At 43.0% G+C, this 15,170-nt stretch overlaps 3 protein-coding genes across 7 annotated transcripts in view; 2 read left to right on the top strand and 1 right to left on the bottom strand.

Moving 5' to 3' along the window:
- The window catches only part of JAM2 (junctional adhesion molecule 2), a gene marked incomplete at its 5' end in the record, with an annotated part of 83,476 nt that extends 82,310 nt beyond the window's left edge, over positions 1-1,166 (top strand). The window contains one exon of the mRNA XM_010838470.1: positions 473-1,166. Coding sequence (XP_010836772.1) covers positions 473-505 — 33 coding nt within the window. The remainder of the gene's footprint in view (positions 1-472) is intronic.
- A 6,030-nt stretch (positions 1,167-7,196) lies between these two features.
- Positions 7,197-14,837, bottom strand: ATP5J (ATP synthase, H+ transporting, mitochondrial Fo complex, subunit F6). 4 transcript variants are annotated; one of them, XM_010838456.1, is made up of 4 exons: positions 14,481-14,837; positions 10,820-10,990; positions 7,982-8,106; positions 7,197-7,377 (listed from the first exon to the last, which is right to left on the bottom strand). In XM_010838456.1, exons 2-4 carry the CDS (start codon positions 10,981-10,983, stop codon positions 7,340-7,342), a joined length of 327 nt encoding a protein of 108 aa, XP_010836758.1. In that variant the 5' UTR covers positions 10,984-10,990; positions 14,481-14,837; the 3' UTR covers positions 7,197-7,339. The 4 variants fall into 4 exon arrangements, with proteins under 4 accessions (XP_010836758.1, XP_010836757.1, XP_010836759.1 ...); XM_010838455.1 differs by lacking the exon at positions 14,481-14,837 and adding an exon at positions 14,348-14,420; XM_010838457.1 differs by lacking the exon at positions 14,481-14,837 and adding an exon at positions 14,359-14,405.
- Positions 14,475-15,170, top strand: part of GABPA (GA binding protein transcription factor, alpha subunit 60kDa) — a 35,432-nt gene continuing 34,736 nt past the window's right edge. The window contains exon 1 of one of the 2 annotated variants that reach the window (XM_010838460.1): positions 14,475-14,562. The gene's annotated coding sequence lies outside the window, so the exon portion shown is untranslated. Of the gene's footprint in view, positions 14,563-14,943; positions 15,091-15,170 lie in introns of those variants that run through there. The other variant, XM_010838461.1, reaches the window with a different exon arrangement.

Below are 15,170 nucleotides of genomic sequence, written 5' to 3'. Positions count from 1 at the left end.
CGTTAGCTGAGGACTAGTCTCCAGTTTGAGTTCTGCCCTAGAGCAGGGTTTCTCAAACTTGGCACTACCGACATGTTCTTCTAATTCCTAGACAAGAATTTATATAAGAAACAACAGTTTCTTCTAAGGCTTGTCTAATTAATTTTTGTAATTTCACATAATTCTTTGTTGTGGGGGACTGTCCTGTGCATTGTAGAATGTGTAGGAGTGTACAAGTAGCATCCTCCTAGCAAACAAGATTTCTCCTGCTCAGATTCCCATTCCTATTTCTTTACTCTTTAGGTAGAGTTTCAGAGATTTGTCTCCTAATATTTATTTAACTGCCCATTAAATAGATTGGATTAAATATATTTGGTTTGTACCTGCAAGATTCTCATAATGGGTATATCTTTATACTCGTAAGATTTCTATATTTCTTAATATATGAGTTAATACATCATATTTAAACTTGATTCTTTCTTTCTTTTCCTAGGATTTCAAGCACACAAAATCCTTTATAATTTAAAAGACTCCTACCTTGGCGATACACCAAAACCACAGTTATTGCACAAGTTATTAAACGATTATAAAACAGCTTTGTCTTACATTTGCAAAGAGGTACATGAGGATATGAAATTGGTATTGCATTATAATCTGTATGACTGCTAAATCACTTGAAATTTTTATACAAATAGTTCTGTCAGCACCTAAAATACAAATCTGGCTTCTTGTGTCTTGACAGAGGTAAAGGAATCAAAATACTTTGTAATATTCTGGGGCTTGTGAAATGTTAAATATCCTAACTTCTAGCAAAAGTTACTGAAATGTATCATTCTGGTTGTGAAATGAATCCACAGAGTATGAAAATATCAGCTACATGCACCCTCTGTGAGAGTGTGATTTGGAGGGTTCAGAAAAATACTCTGACAGACACAGAAGGAGCCTCTGGTCTCATTCCTGCCAGAATCCTCCTTTTCCTCTTGTCTAATCTTTATTCTGCTGCTCGTTTATCACTGATCTAGTCACAGAACGGTGGCAGAATGGGTCTCATACCCAAGGATTTCACTCTGTGTTTACTTTCATTTCTGAGAACCACAAGCAACATGAAGAAAAATACCTACTACCAGAGCTCACTCACCTGGTATGTGTCCTTGACTTCTTCATTAAACATCATTTTGAGAGTCAAACACAAACCCAGTGTCTTATTTCACCCCCAGAGCTGGTTGTTGCCATTTCCTTCCCCGAGACTCCTTTGAAGGGGATCAGTGACCTTGACATCAGAACTTGCCACTGGAGCCGATGCACATAACCCTGTTGATACCTGTCACTGCGTGGTGACTTCACATCTGTCTCTAAAAACCAAGCAGTGAAATTCTGCATTCAGCCAAGTCCCTTGCTGTTATGGCCAGTGCTTTGCCAGTCCTTCTTATGGCAAAGTCAGGGATATGGAGGGGAGGAGCGATTGTCTAACCAGTAAAATGAGATGAAACAGCTTGAGCTCCCTGTGGTTCCTGGCACCCTGTGCCACACTTGATACATAGAAAACACAGGAGAAATGAAATGAAAAAATGGGTCTGATCATCTGGTTTCTCAACTGATGGATCAGGAAGATCTCCAGCTAGTGTTACAAAGTGAAAATTCCAATGATCCATGTAATAGGAGAGCAATTAGATTGTGTTAATAACATAATCATCTAGAACTTATTTTGATTATTCAAATCATTGAAAAAACAATATGGCTAGGGCGTTCCCAGTTCTAGGCAAATCTAGATCTCTTACTACCATTGACAACTTTGAACATGGTTAAGCTGCTTTTGGACAACAGACCTGGTGACTCAGATGGTAAAGAATCTGCCTGCAGTGCTGGAGATCTCAGTTCAGTCCCTGGGTGAGGAAGATCCCCTGGAGAAGGGAATGGCAACCCACTCCAGTATTCTTGCCTGGAAAATTCCATGGACGGAGGAGCTGGTAGGCTACAGTCCATGGGGTCACAAAGAGTCGGACACGACTGAGCGACTAACACTTTCACTTTTCAAGCAGCTTTTAAAGGAGTCCACTCTTTTTGCCCAGTGTGTGCTAAGTTGCTTGAGTCCAGCTCTTTGTGACCTTAGCAAGTCCCTAGGATTCACTGGACTGACAACTGGATTAAGTACTCACGTAGAGCCGAATATATGCCTGGACACGTCACTGGTCTGTGACATTCAGTGATTCTCACCAGAATTCTCACCCTTCCAACATTTTCTGTAAAGGGCCAAGAAGTAGATAGATCAAACCACACAAGGCCATAAGGTCCCTGCTACAACTGCCTGGACTGTCCTCAGCTGTGCCATTTTTCATGCCATTGGAGCATGAACAATAATTCTTAAAAATGGTCTCATTTGTGTTATTTCATAAACAGTAAGCTATTGAGGGTAGCAATATCAATAACCTCAGATATGCTAATGGAAAAGAATGACACCACTCTTAAGGCAGAAAGCGAACAGGACTAAAGAGCCCCTTGATGAAAGGGAAAGTGAAAAAGCTGGCTTAAAACTTAACACTCAAAAAACAAAGACCTTGGCATCCGGTCCCATCATTTCATGGCAAATAGATGGGGAAACAATGGAAACAGTGACAGATTTTACTTTCTTGGGCGCCAAAATCACTGCAGATGGTGACTGCAGGCCTGAAATTAAAAGACAGTTGCTCCTTGGAAGAAAAGCTATGATAAACCTAGATAGCATATGAAAAAGCAGAGCTATTACTTTGCTGACAAAGGTCTGCCTAGTTGAAGCTATGGTTTTTCCATACATACATCATACATCACATGTATACGTACATCGTATGTATGGACGTGAGAGTTGGACCATAAAGAAGGGAGAGTGCCGAAGAATTTATACTTTTGCACTGTGGTGTCGGAGAAGACTCTCTTGAGAGAGTCCCTTGGACTGCAAGGAAATCAAACCAGTCAATCCTAAAAGAAATCAGTCCTGAATATTCATTGGAAGGACTGATGTTGAAGCTGAAGCTGCAATACTTTGGCCATATGATGCGAAGAACTGACTCACTGGAAAAGACCCTGATGCTGGGAAAGATTGAGGGCAGGAGAAGAGACGACAGAGGATGAGATGGTTGAATGGCATCACTGACTTGATGGACATGAGTTTGAGCAAGCTCTAGGAGTTGGTGATGGACAGGGAAGCCTGGTGTGCTGCACTCCTTGGCGTTGCAAAGAGTTGGACACAACTGAGCAATTGAACTGAGTGACTTGATAAACAGCAAGCAGTCAGGATCTGGCCCAAATGCAGAGTTTTCCAACTGCCAGTGGACAAGCATTAAAAACAAAACATTTATCATTATAATTCTTAGAGCACTTTTTGTTTCCATAAAGTAAAATTGTGTTGTATAAAGGTTAGGGCTCTAGAATCTAATAGCAACTTTTGTTTTAATTATATCATTGACTGTTGTAACTAGATTTATTTTTAGTGGGGAGTTTAACCTAACTAAATCTGGAACAATTGTTTTTCAATACAGCCTTGCAAAGAGCTTCCTTCATCTCACAGTTGGTTTTGTCTGATTAGTCTACATTAAAAATAGCAGAAGTGTTCAATTTTTTAGCCCATTTAATGGTGCAGGGGAAGAGTCATCCACTTATTGTTGTTCAGTGAAACCCAGGAAACTACTCCCTCTTACTGTTTGTAGCTACAAGGCCAAAGCTTTAGCTGCTCAAGATGAGAATCTTGTCTCTCAGTCTGGGAACCTACCAGCTTCTCCAGTGCTAAAAAAAATGCTCTGAAAATAAAGTGCCGAAACTATTTATTAAACACTTTATATATAATGTTGTGGAGGGTGGGGTGGATAGAGGTGAGGGTATACAAAATCTCATTCACCTCGATTGTATAAAGAGGGCAATGTCCTCATTTTACAGATGAGGAGACCGAGATAAACTGAGTCAATGACTGCCAAGTTTACAAAACCAACTGAAGAGGCAGAGTCAATGTGACCCAGGTCCATCTGATCCGGAATGTTCTACACAAGATGTTTTTTCTCTGTTCTAGCATTCCTTCCTTTTACATTCTCACATTCTCCTCTCCAAGGACACCTTCCTTTCATTCTCAGTAATCTCTGGCCCATCCACTCCTGTCTAGTCTCACAGCCTGTGACGCTTTGTCCTCCTGCCCAGGTTAGAGTCATGGTGGGGAATTCCCTGGTGGTCCCGTGGTTAGGACTTGGAGCATTCACTGCCAAGGGCCCTGGGTTCAATCCCTGGTCAGGGAACTAAGATCCTACAAGCCACATGGTGCAGCCAAAAAGGTTTTTAAAAATGCTACAAATTCATTTAAAAAAAAAAAAAAGTCATTTTATCCCCTCACCACAGATACTCAAATCTTTAATCTTTTTTTCAAGATTGAAGCTGACCATTATAAATACATTTATATTACTACCACTCTATCTTTAATCATTATTTTTAATCTGTTTATTCAGAGACTCCATCATTCATTGGCACATTTTTAACTACTTTTATCTCCTCCTACTATCTCATACCTTTTGTCTTCTGGTATTTTCCCCCTCGATCACCCCCTCTCCTAGGAGCAATTCCACTCTCACCATTCTGAAGGTTTCTTTGTTCCCTAGTCTCCCACTCCCCCACACCACCAGTTACCCTCGGATTACTCCCTTGAACACTGTCAACTCCCTTCTCGATTTTGACCCATCCCATTACTAAAAGCTTTCACTCTTTTCCTTTACTTAGTCTGACCAAGGTCTAATCATCTTAGCCTGAAATTCCAACTGTTAAATCACTCAGTTATGTCCCACTTTTTTTGACCCCATGGACTTATAGCCCACCAGGTTCCTCTGTCCATGAAATTTTCCAGACAAGAATACTGCAGTGGGTTGCCATTTCCTTCTCCAGGGGATCTTCCTGACCCAGGGATCAGACCCAGGTCTCCCGAGTTGCAATCAGATTCTTCATGGTCTGAGCCATCAGTTGGTCACCAATTTAAATTCAGAGGTCCCCCAATCCACCCCCACCCACGTTGTCGTATCATCACCCCTCCCTGTTCAGTTACACCCTCCACCGTTCCTCTTTAGTTGCCTTACGTACCCATTAAACTGAATTAAGGTCGTTTTACCTTAACAACCCTTTGTTTCTCCTTGACTTGGAGAGCTGCTGATTCTCCTAACCACAAGGTATGTAAATTCTAGTTACTCTTCAGGACTCAGTTCAAATTCCACCTTCTCTGTGAAAACTCTCCTTGCTGGAAGAAGTTTCTTTCTTCTCTGAATTTCCATAGCCTTTGATTGGTTTTCTTATGGCACTTCTTGATCTCCATTTAATACAGTTATATAGGACGGATTCCTTACCATCTGAGCCACAAGGGAAGCCTGAGACAGAGAATGAATTGTCCAAATTGTCTTTGTCAAAGCTGTGAGTTCTATTCCTTAACTCACTCCAAGGCAAGTAAAGAGAATTTTAAAGAGAACCAAAACTGCAACAATTGAAGGCACCTGCCAAATAGCTATTTGAGCAAAGGGAAAAGGTATCAAGGAATAGAGCAGAGGAAATGGTGAGGTACCTGTCTTCCCACTGTGTCTCAAAGTAAGGATCTGTTTTCGGTGGTCAAGTAGGCAGCTTGGAAAGTAGATGGTCTTGAGCCTTCCTGTCAAACACTGAAAGCAAACATCTGAAACAAGAGACTGTGGACTGTATGGCTGAAGTGGGAGTGGAGGGGAGTCTGGAAGAGACGGGTTGGAGTGGACCTCCCATTTAAGGTAATCTGCATGACGAAAGCTTCTAGCCCACACAGCGCTCCAAGAACTCATACATTAAGCATCTAACCAGAGTCAGCACTATGCTGCCACACCAAGGGTAGCAACAGTCAGAGGCAGAAAATCCTACACTAAATGGAGTTAAGTGAAAACTGCCTACAACAGAAACCCTCTTTGGTTAACAGTAGCACTAGACAGACACGTAACAGGCAGGCACATGTCCATTTCTGGTTCCCATACCTTTCCTCAACTCAAATTTGTCCTTTTAAGAGCACCGGGGCTCCCCTGGTGGCCTAGACGGTGAAGAACCCATCTGCAATGCAGGAGGACCCACGTTTGATCCCTGGGTGAGGAAGATCCCCTGGAGAAGAGAATGGCTACTCACTCCAGTATTCTTACCTGGAGAATTCCATGGATGGAGGAGCCTGGCTGGCTATAGTCCATGGGGTCACAGAGTCAGACACGACTGTGCAACTAACACTTACACTTTCACCAGGTTTAGATTTCAGCTAATACGGTATGCCATAGTAAAAATCTATTCCTTTCGAAGTGAGATAACCTAGTAAGACTTTTTTTCGATTTCACTTACAACAATCTCTAAAGTTTTACTAAAGAGACGTATTTATTGACACGAGAGAGTGTCAGATTTAAAAAGGCACAGTTGCCTTTTTTAAAAAAAAGAAAACTAAAAAATAGAACTGTCTACTTACTGAAATTTTGATGCACCTGCTCTCCCACTTATCTGGCACATCTACTTGATATTCCACCCACTGGGCAAACACCACCATACAGCTTTAATCTATTTTCAAGGAAATTCCTTTGTAGAACCCTCCTCTCCTCCACCCCCAGCATTCCTTGATCTATCTGCATAGCCTTGTAATAGATACAGTGACCATTACACTTTAAGGGGAGAGGAGAGAGGTGAGTTATTGGGATAATAAAAACATTTAAGACAGGAGATGGAAATTAAAACATAAAGTCAGTCCCTGGACATATTCACAGTCACACCCGAGTTCCCTGAAAAAGCTATCATCAATGATTTCTGAACCGTTTCTTCATATTCTGGGAGCAGGTGTGACATCCCCCACTGAGAACACTCCTTCGTTCAGTCAGGGTGGCTCCTCTCCAGCAGTAAGTCTCCAAAATAAACAGGACACCTCAACACTCTGAGAAGAATCTGCCAAGTTCGGGGCAAATGGTACTCAGTTAATCCAAGGTCTCCTTCCGTTTTCATATAACCAAATAGGAGGATCTAAAAACAAAGAATTCAGGGACTTCCCTGGTGGTCCAGTGGCTAAGACTCCAAGCTCCCAATGCAGGGGGCCTGGGTTCAGTCCCTGGCAGGGAACTAGATCCCACATGCTGTAACGAAGAGATCTCATGCCACAACTAAGATCCGGGACAGCAAATAAATATAAAGTAAAATCAATCGATTAAGAAAAAAAAACAGAATTCAATACACTCAGCTGTATACCTAACATCACCAAATAATTTATTTGAAATCAGAATTAAAAGAACATTTGACAGCTATGAAATGTTTATTCTGTTACTTGTGGCCAGCTGTACAACTAATCTAGGACAAATTACCAGATCAATTTTACATTACTTCTTCAGGATTGTGGTTTCTCGACAACTTCGAACTTGGGGTCTAAAAAGAGGAAAGAAAGGTTCAAACTTAGTCATATTGCAATAAAGCATATTTTCTAAAAAACTTTAATATTTATCTCATCCATCTTCCAATTTTTTAAAGAAACATCTACACGTAAATATAACTTAAGATTTATTTAGGACTTAAAATGAACCAGGCTCTATGAATTTACATATATTACGTCATTTAACTACAACTAAGACGACAGTATGATCTTACCCAAATGTCAGATTAGAAACAAGGACCAGTTAACTATCCAGAATCCCAGAGCCCATAATGATACTGTCAGGCGTTTGATTTTAGGTCCCCACCGTTTCACCTCTATGCTATGTGATCTCTTCCAGTGGCATTTACCACAGTGCTTGCCACACATGCCACTGTCCTAATACCTTCACATGTTCAGTTCAGTTGCTCAGTCATGCCCAGCTCTTTGCGACCCCATGGACCGCAGCACGCCATGCTTCCCTATCCAGCACCAACTCCCGGAGCTTGCTCAAATTACATTCACGTGTAATTGTCATTTAATCCTCCAAACAACCCATGTAAATATTCTCTACTTAAAATGATCTCCCACAACAATGAACCTGTGATTACAAAGACTTACCTTCAAACGTGAAGTTAGGGAACGTATTCATGTCTGCTTTACCATACATTTGCTTAAGTTTAAAAAGCTCCCGGTCTAGGTCTTGCTGATATTCTGGGCCAGCATCAACAGGTCCTCCAGATGTCCTGTAGTGTACATGACCAAGTGAAAGTGTATTTTAAACATTAGTTTACAGAAACAAAATTAAGTTTCACAGATCTTCTGAGCGTAGACAAGAGCAGACTTTTCTGAAAGGTAACAAGTATTTCAATTTGAATGTAAATGTAAAATCAAACAATTTTAAATATGATGAGGGTTCACACAAATGAGGCAACTTCAAACAACATTCAAGGTCTGTCAGTATCAGTGTTATGAAAAGTCAGAATTTCTCAGCGTCTGAGCAGCAATAAGGTGTAAAGGCTAAGTCTAGGCGCTTGGGGTGAATAACTGTTTGTTTTACTGTCAGTTCTACAATCTAGTTACTGTGTGAACTAGAGCAAGGCATGAAGCACTCTAAACTCTAGTTTCTACACCGACAACTCCAAAATCCTACCTGACGGTGCTGAGGGAATTCAGAGACTGTGTACATGTACCACTCGTGGGCCAGTGCCTGGCACACCGTGAACACGCAGTTATCTACTATCACTGTGCTTTAAATCAAACACCACTGAAGGGTTTAAGTCTGTAAGAGCGGCCTATCAAAGAAGCAAATTACTTCCTATCCTCAGAGGTTTTACCATTTACAAGAAAGAAAAAGTAGCACTTATAAACATTTATGCCGAGAGGCAGTCAGTTTAACAAAAAGCTACTGGAGGTGAGGGGTCACTTTTGCTAAGCTCAACAGGCAGATTGCATTTTAAAAAGGTGGCATTTGTGACAAACCATGCATTTGGGTCAGACTGTAATTTGACACATTCTAAGACTCAAAAGCAAGGATGAGAAGGTGGGAAAGCATTGGCTGTATGTGGGAAATGCTAAGCAGCCTAGATGGAAAAGCTAGCAGGACCCAGATCACAGGAGGCCCAGAATGTATAGTCTGGGAGTCTGTATTTTGTTTGCTAAGCAATAAAATGACAAAATTAAAGAGCTGTGCTTTGTAAAGATAAACACAGCATCATGGATCAGCTGGGCTTCCCTGGCGGCTCAGATGGTAGAGTCTGCCGGCAATGTGGGAGACCTGGGTTTGATCCCTGGGTTGGGAAGATTCCCCTGGAGAAGGGATACCCACTAAAGTATTCCTGCCTGGAGAATCCCCATGGACAGACAAGCCTGGCAGGCTATATAGTCCATAGGGTAGAAGAGTTGGACACAACTGAGCGATTTTCACTTCACAGACCAGCAACGGGCCAATTAGACCTAATTAACTATTTGCACAAATTCTTGTTTGTCATAATGTTACTGCCCGTTTAACAATGAACAATATAATAAAAAAATTATAAGTGAAAATTCCATCAAGGTTAGTATTTTCACCTATGCCTATGATAAAGCATAGGATCTTATTTGTTATTTCCACAAAAAAATACTAAGCCAGCTCTAATTTAAGAACTTGTTAATGATGTTTCTTGTCACAGACTCAGTTTTCTTCTATATCAGTATGTACAACAGAAACTTTCTATGATAACAGAATACTCTGTGTCTGTGCTGTCTAACATGGTAACCACTAGCCATATCTGGTATTGAGCACCAGAAATGTGGCTAAAAGGCAAATGAGGAATTGAAGTTTTATTTATACTCAATTAGAATTTGAATAGTCACATGTGGATAACAGCCACAGAAATATATAGCACAGTTCTAGACAGAGCCTTCTAACTGGATACTTGATGATTGACGATCATTGTCCAGTTCTTGGATCCACAAGCTTTTGGAAACATTACTCTTCCATGCCACCTTTCAAATGTACCAGCTAGAAAAGAGGATTCCTTCCAAGAAGTTCCCCAAACACTGAATGTGTCAGTACCTTATCACTTAATCTATTTTACCTTCTATTATATTTACTTGCTTACAAACTTTCTACCCTCTTAGACTTAAAGAATATTATGGAAATGCCAAGTGGCTTCTTTCTTTGTAGCCCACCATTCTCAATAGTCCAGGCTCTGCATATGGTAGACAACTAAATAAAACAAAACTCTGAACTAATCTGTGTCACTTTCCCAAAGATTTTGGGGTTAAATCTGATGATGGCTAAGGTCATTAATCACCTTCAAAACTTTGCGGTTCTGTAATCAGGTTTTCCCTGGATTTGCTTTATGCCATTTCAGAGTCTTCTGTCTTTTGACAGTCCCAGAAATATATTAACTATGGAAGTAATGTTAAAGAAAAAAATGCTGTGCTTATACATTTCTCCCCAAATCAATTTAGTGGTCCCAAGATCACTAAATTGAGAGAATATTCTGAGTATATTTTCCCCATAATTAGTTTTATGACCTTAGGATAATCATTGTCCAAGGGGCTTAATTTTCTCAAATACGGTTCCTAAATGATTTCTAAGATCCTGGTATGGATCTTGTATGAATTGTATGGATCTTGTGTGGTATACCTGTATGAATTGACTCCAGTTTATAATAAATGACATTACAATGGGGATATATCTAAAATGGCACTAGATTTAATGCAATCCTCCCTCGGAATTCATAATATAAAATTTGGGACTTAAAAAAAAATATATCAAGGTCCTCATCTTTTTCTTTTGGAGCAGCTAATGAACCTGTACCACAGGGATCAGCTCAGTGAAGGTCTTAGACACTTTGAAACGCCAAGTAATTCTTTACCATCTCAAAACGTACATACTTTGAATATGCACATTAACACCAAGGTTTGAATATGCACATTAACACCAAGGTCCGTGATCTACCCACTTACTGTCGCTTAGTTCTATATTCTCTAATCTTGTCCACGAAGAGTTTCTGCACAGGATCAAGCTCCTTATTAAATGCCACTGCTGTAATACCAATGTTCCTCCTCCAAGAGACTGAGATTGCAGACTGAACAGCAGAGGACAACCTGAAGAGTCTCTGAAGAATCATGGTGATCCTGTTATTGGAAACAAGAACCAGCATGTGAAGATACATTAAGATTGACATAATTGTAAAAGCCCTGTAAAAGTGTTACAGTGGGTACCCAATTCTACTAAGTGCTACAGAACTCAGTGAATACTAAGAACAGTCACCTGACCAAAGATCCTTTTCCCTCTCTACCCCTCACTGCAAGTGTTCTGCTGCTCAAGTAAAAGGCCCTGGGATCTAGAATTCAGAATCACTCAGGCCTGCATGCACTCCACTAGGTCAGATGCAGAAAGAAAGCACAAAATCAGGGATGGGGTGTTTCTTCTCCACGAACTTTTTAGTCTTGACCGCCCACCCTCAGCAGAGAGACAGTAATACTGGTTCCAAAATTAGCCTACCAGGTTCCCCTGACTCCCTCACAAGGCAAAAAGGGATATGAACAGGAAGCCTGGAGACAGCTGCCTCAACCTCAGTTTGCATTTCACAGGCCCACAGGGAGAGAAACTGCTCCGCCTGGTACAGCTGCAGGATTCCAGGCATTCATGAATACTGTAAAAACCAGATCTGAGTCCAAAAGAACCAGCAAGAAAAAACAGCAAGGGAGTCCAAAAAAACAAAACAACACACAAGGGAGTCCACCAACAAGAGAGGGAAAATCAAGCAGTACAACCTCATTATATGCAAACAGGAATTCCAAAAGAAAAAGAATAAGGAGATCATAGAAAAATTAGAAGAAACTGCCCCAGATTAATAAAGGGCTGACCAAGCCATGTTGGAATGATAGAGTCACACTTCGATATAGCCTGGTCAAACTTCTGAACCTAACACGCTAACATGATTCCCCAGCTCCCCAAATGACTTAAACAGGCACCGTCACACCAAACTGTTAAATTTAACACTACTGCTCCAAGTGTGGTCTGAGGACTCTCAGTAGTACAGTGTTAGTGCTCCACTATAGTATCAAAATTGGGAATAAGCATTTAGAAACTTTTACAGCAATCTGACAGAGTAATTCATACCTGCAGAATTCAATAGTGAAAGTGAAAGTCGCTCAGTCACGTCCAACTCTTTGCGGCCCCATGGACTACACAGTCCATGGAATTCCCCAGGCCAGAATACTGGAGTGGGTAGCCTTTCCCTTCTCCAGGATCTTCCAAACCCAGGGATCAAACCCAGGTCTCCCGCACTGCAGGTGGAGTCTTTACCAGCTGAGCCACAAAGGAAGCAATTAAGAGTTCGTATTTTGTGTCTCCATGTTTTGTCTTTCATCTATTACATTCTCCAGTAATTCACTTTTACTGGATTCTTCAAATAATCCACAAGGGCCAGGGGGAAAGTGGCCCTTTACTAGTGAGAGTTGGAAAGCATTAAGCTAGAAGACTGAAGAGTGGCATTGCAGTTCTCTAATCGCGGCGGGGATGTCCCACAGGAAATACCTGGCAATGTTTGAAGACATTTTTGGTTGTCCTGACAGGGCGAATGTTACTAGCCTCTAGTGGGTAAAACCCAGCAGGCTGCCAAAATCCTGTAACAACAACAATAATAGCACCCTCCCCACAACAAAGAAATATTTGGTTCAAAACGTCAATAGTGCCGGGAAGCTCATGAAATCGCACATAAAAAGACTATCAAAATAAATCCTACAATCTACCAAATATCCTTCACCTACAGGATGAAAGAAAACTATTTGAATGACCTTAAGGTGCTACTTCCCTGGTGGCTCAGGTGTAAAGAATCTGCCTGCAATGCAGGAGACCCAGGTTCCATCCCTGGGTGGGGAAGATCCCCTGGAGAAGGGAATGGCAACCCCCTCCAGTATTCTTGCCTGAAGAATCCCATGGAGAGAGGAGCCTGTGGGCTATAGTCCATGGAGTCACAAAGAGTCGGGGACACAACTGAGTGACTAACACCCAAGGTGCTACTTAATATCATTCTCACTTCACACATACAGAAACTGTGGCTTAGAGGTAAGTACCTGATTCCAGGTTACACAACAGAATCTGACAGGACACAGATACATTTTTAAAATTGTGCAACTCAGTGTATATTTTCCCTTTTGGCAACATAAACACAAACAACACTTTCCAATAGGGTCACCCTAACATCTGTTCAGACCTAGGTATTCTGCCAAGTACTTCCATACATATTCTCTCCTGGTACCCTTACAGCAATCCTGTTAAGAAACAGAGCAAAGTATTCTTAAGCCTCCTTCACAGATAGTAAGACAATATGCAAGACAGTTTATTAATGATCCCCAAATCACACCTAATTGTGCGTGGTCTTCTTCCTGAATTCCAAACCTATACATCATCATCTCTCATCCTTTCAGAAGTCTTATCTTGCTCTCGAACTCAATTTATCTAAAAAATGAACACATAATCTCACTATCAAAACTTGTTACTTTTCCTCTGTTTCAGTTTTTTCCCCAAAGATTGAATATCTATTGCGAAACATACACGTCGTTACACAAATAGGTATTGACGTGTCCTACTCTTTACTACCTCATGGACTGTAGCCCACCAGGCTCCTCCATCCACGGAATTTTCTAGGCAAGAGAACTGGAGTGGGTTGCCATTTCCTTTTCCAGAGATCTTCACGACCCGGGGATCAAATCCGGGTCTCCCGCATTGCGGGCAGACGTTTTACCGTCTGAGCCACCAGGGAATCCAAATAGGTAATATAAAGTATCAACTATGATTAAGCCCTCTATTCAAGTACTATGCGAGGCCACGCACGCCAGCTATGACAGGGATTGGACATACGCAAAGAAATTGGGGAAAGCAACAGCTAGAAAAGAACACAGCAGAAGAAGCGGCCCTGTGCTGAGAGGGAGCATGGCTCTCCCGTTTACAGTGACGACTGGCCAGTCCAAGGTTAGTGCTCTCCTCCAGGAAACCGTGATGTAAAACAAAAGCTGCTTAACCAAATTTCAGCACTACCAACATCTTTAGGTGGCGTCCAAACTTTTAAGATGACCATTGTCTTTTTCTCTCAAGTTCTATTCCTAAATAGTTCAGAACCACCTCCCACGCGTCCGGGATGAGCAGGCCTGGCTGCAGACCGGCCCCGCGGACATGACCTTGGGCTGCCCCAGACGGGCTGCAAGTCCACGAAGCGCCGGCCTCCCTGCAGCCCGCGCCACCCTGTGAGCCAGGCTGGCCCTCAGAGCGGGATTTTCTGGCTACTTATTGAATCTACAGCAAACTTCAAGGCCGAAAGGCGCCGAGGTCGAAAATGACCCCGGGTCAGGCCGTGAAGGCGCCCCGGGATATAAGATTGCTCTCTTTTCCAAAGTCCTAGAGGGAAAAGGGCATCCCAGACCTCGTGAAGAAACCCAAACCCAAATCCCAAGAGGCCACGTTAGTCCAGTTACCCTCCCAGTCACCTTGCACTCACTGCCGAACCGCCAGCCACCACCGCCACCGCCCCGTTCTACTTCCGGCCCTGGCTCCGCCCCCACCCGCCTACCCGCCATCGCAATGCATTATGGGCCGCCGTTTCAGACGGTCGACACTCACCGGACAGGAAGCGTCTCGGAGACACTCTGCGACCGGACGGCTGTAGGTGAGACAGAAGCCAAACAGGAGGAGGAAGTGGAGGGTAAGTGCTTCCGGGTCCTCTAGTGACGCCTCCGCCATCTTTCCTTCGCCCAACTTGACCCGCTCTCTTTTTCCCTCTCGGAAATCGTGTGGTTTACGCATGCGCCCTTGGACTGGCCTGTCTCCTAGTTCAGTCCCCCGGGCCCCGAGTCTGCGTCCTATTCTTTGATTGACAGGGGAGGGGGGCGGTTGTTGAGGTATACGATTGTGCAAAGTGACAGTGTAAAACAAAGCGAACTGGGGCGTTGCTGCTCCCTTGTGCCTCGTGAGCCTCCGTTGCCTTAGGCGTCCGTTTCGCGCAACCTGCTGGGAGTTGTAGTCCCGGACCCGGGGGTGCCTGGGAGGTGGAGCGGGGGTTGTTGTAGTTTCTCTGCGCCGTTTTCGCGGGAAGGGCCCAGGGGCCTCCCACTTCGAGTCGCGGGAGCTGCGGGTCTTACCGGGAGAGACGCTGCACGTGGAGCCCGCGCCGCTGCGCTTCTCAGCCGGCTCTGGAGTGCGGGCGGGGGCGACGGGGCCGAATCCGGAGCGGGTGAGTGCGGCCGCGGGGGAGGAAGAGAGCGCGGGCCCGCGCGGGCCGGCTTCGTTCCGGGGCCTTCTCCCCCACCGCGG

Source organism: Bison bison, unplaced genomic scaffold, assembly GCF_000754665.1.
Source record: "Bison bison bison isolate TAMUID 2011002044 unplaced genomic scaffold, Bison_UMD1.0 scf7180017864094, whole genome shotgun sequence".
NCBI lineage: Eukaryota > Metazoa > Chordata > Mammalia > Artiodactyla > Bovidae > Bison > Bison bison.
The sequence above is the reverse complement of the archived record's forward strand: the minus strand, read 5'-3'. Positions and strand labels throughout refer to the sequence as shown.